General features: G+C 54.0%; 1 protein-coding gene across 1 annotated transcript in view; it reads left to right on the top strand.

The window, feature by feature from the left end:
• The window catches only part of HOXC10 (homeobox C10), a gene marked incomplete at its 5' end in the record, with an annotated part of 5,010 nt that continues 2,228 nt past the window's right edge, over window positions 1-2,782 (top strand). The window contains one exon of the mRNA XM_006169126.1: window positions 1-595. Within this exon, the coding sequence (XP_006169188.1) occupies window positions 1-595 (595 nt within the window). The remainder of the gene's footprint in view (window positions 596-2,782) is intronic.

Consider the following 2,782-nt stretch of genomic DNA (forward strand, 5'->3'; position numbering starts at 1 on the left):
CTCTCCAAGAGGGACGAGGGCGGCAGCCCCAACCTCGCCCTCAACACCTACCCGTCCTACCTCTCGCAGCTGGACTCCTGGGGCGACCCCAAAGCCGCCTACCGCCTGGAACAACCTGTTGGCAGGCCACTGTCCTCCTGCTCCTACCCACCTAGTGTCAAGGAGGAGAATGTCTGCTGCATGTACAGTGCAGAGAAGCGGGCGAAAAGTGGCCCCGAGGCAGCTCTCTACTCCCACCCCGTGCCGGAGTCCTGCCTAGGGGAGCACGAGGTGCCGGTGCCCAGCTACTACCGCGCCAGCCCGAGCTACTCTGCGCTGGACAAGACGCCCCACTGTGCCGGGACCAACGACTTCGAAGCCCCCTTTGAGCAGCGGGCCAGTCTCAACCCGCGCACCGAACATCTGGAATCGCCTCAGCTCGGGGGCAAAGTGAGTTTCCCTGAGACCCCCAAGTCCGACAGCCAGACCCCCAGCCCCAATGAGATCAAGACCGAACAGAGCCTGACGGGCCCAAAAGGCAGCCCCTTGGAGGGCGAAAAGGAGCGGGGCAAGACCGCGGACTCCAGCCCAGACACCTCCGATAACGAAGCGAAAGGTAAGGCCTCCTGGGCCGCGGCCCGGCTGGGACGCTTGAGCTCTTGGTTTCGAGGCTGGGACGAAGGACCGGGGAGGGTTAGGCTGAGGAGGCCCGGGACAGCCTCGGGAATACGACCCTGGCTTGCGACTCGTGTCTTCTGAGCTTCAAGCTGGTGGCGCGTCATTTAGCTGGGAAGGTAAGCGGCGACGTGGTGGTGCCGGTCGACCGGGCCCTGGGTGCTGAGGCGGGGGCGGTGCGCACCGCGGGCAGCCTGCAGGCGCCGTGTGCTGCCCAGGGCCGGTGACCGCTCGCGGGCGCGTGCTAGCTTTGGTTTGCGCTCTCAACGCTGGTGTCCTGAGGGCTTATGTCCCCCGCTTAGGTCAGAGGCTTGCAAAAAAGCTTAAAATGGCGATCTTGGGCCGAGGGGTAGGGAACGCTTGGAAGATGGGGGAATTTCTCTCTACTGCGTTTTCCCAGTTGAAATTGTTTCCTGCAAAACGTGATTTGTTGTTTGTGGGTCTGATTTGTGCGTGCGGTCTGGGCTCCTGCGGTTTTCGGCTCGGCCGGGGGCCTTGGGCAGCAGGGCTGAGGCCGGAAGAGGTGGAGGTGAAGGACTGTGAGCCACATCCCTCCCGCCACCAGATGCCTGGCTTGGGGATGGCGTTGGAACAGGGCATTTGGAATGTTGTGAGGTTATTTGTTTTTTTGGTCTCCTCTTTTCAATTTTTTTTCGTTTTTTTCCCCCCTAGTTAAATTACATTTTTTTCCCAATGGTTTCCAAAAGCAGCTTACAAATGAGTGGTTGGGAAATTTCTGTGTGCGTGGCAAGCGGTTTCTTTCCTGAATGGGAGTGTGGCTTTGCTTGAATTTCATTGTAATTTTTGTTGGAGAGAGAAAGCCTAGCCAGAGTTCAAGCTCAGGGTTCAAGATTCATTTCTGCTGTAGGAACTAGGGGTCTTCAGGATCTTCCTCTGACACCTGGTGAAAGAATGTGGTGGAAACTGGATCAGGCGAATGAGGCTGAGGGGAACGACTTTCCCTGAAAAGTTGGAGCAAAAAACATCAGAAAAGGCCCAATGGAGAGGGATAAACCTGTCCCCCAAGGTGCTGGCTCCTGGCGGCAATATATAATAGAGGCTCATGGGTGAAGAGACAAATGAGATATTAAGAGTAAAACAGGCTGGAGGCGGCCTGGATCTTGTGCTTTGTATATGGATGCGACGCACACGCATGCCTGACTGCGACCTGTGTCACACTCACACACACCCCTCTCACATGCTCCTCGCACACTCACGCATGCCCACTCACACATACACGCTCACTCTTTTGGCGGGCAAGAGTGGAGCCTCATCCTCTTGGGTCTGCTCTGTAAAGGTTGCCTTGGAAAACCAGCCCAGCCTGTAGACACACTGTCTAGAAGATAAGCACGGGTGTGTTCATGAGGGTGAGGACAAGAGTGAGGTGCCCACACCCATGAAGCCTTCCCTGTGGCACATGTGCACTGTGGAGGTTTGATTTTATACTCTCCCCACAAACCCAGAGCTTGGTTGAGGTGCAGCTTTAGGGTAGGAAAGGCTCCATTCTAGCCCCATCAAAAGCAAAGTCAAGGTTATTAAGTCCTCCTAAGCTGATCTGCACCAATTCTGGTAAGACTCCCCTTTCTCTCTTGCTGTCCCCACTACAACCTCAGCTCTCTCACCCCAACTAATCTCTCTAAGCCTGCACTTTGACTATGCCCTTCTTGCTGCCCCTCTTCCATTTTGGTGTCTCCTCCAGGGAAGCAAGAGAATTTTTGGTTAAATGCCAAACATAATTTTTTGCCTCCCCCCCCAAACCCTAATAATAAAAGATAGAGGCCAGGGTTAAATATGGAGAACTTCTAAACTACTTGGGAGGAAGCTGCAGGTGCAGGACATAATAATTAAGAACATTCAGGATTTTTTAGACTGCAGCCTGGAGTTTGCATTTTTTTGTGGGGGTTTCCTGGTTCTCCTAAGGTTCCTGCCCCACCTCCAATCAAGATAAGATCCAAGAAAGTGGCAGCTTCATTGGGCATAGGCCGGACAGAGATGGCATAGGGAGCACAGAGCCATTAATAGAGTCCTTTGCTGGATGTTCCTCTGAGGTCTCTAGACTCTGATTTTACTTAAAAAAAAAAAAAAAAAAAAAAAAAAAAAGGGACAAAACCCCTTTTTTCGCTTGGGG

Source organism: Tupaia chinensis, unplaced genomic scaffold (genome assembly GCF_000334495.1).
Source record: "Tupaia chinensis unplaced genomic scaffold, TupChi_1.0 Scaffold146740_1, whole genome shotgun sequence".
Lineage (NCBI taxonomy): Eukaryota > Metazoa > Chordata > Mammalia > Scandentia > Tupaiidae > Tupaia > Tupaia belangeri.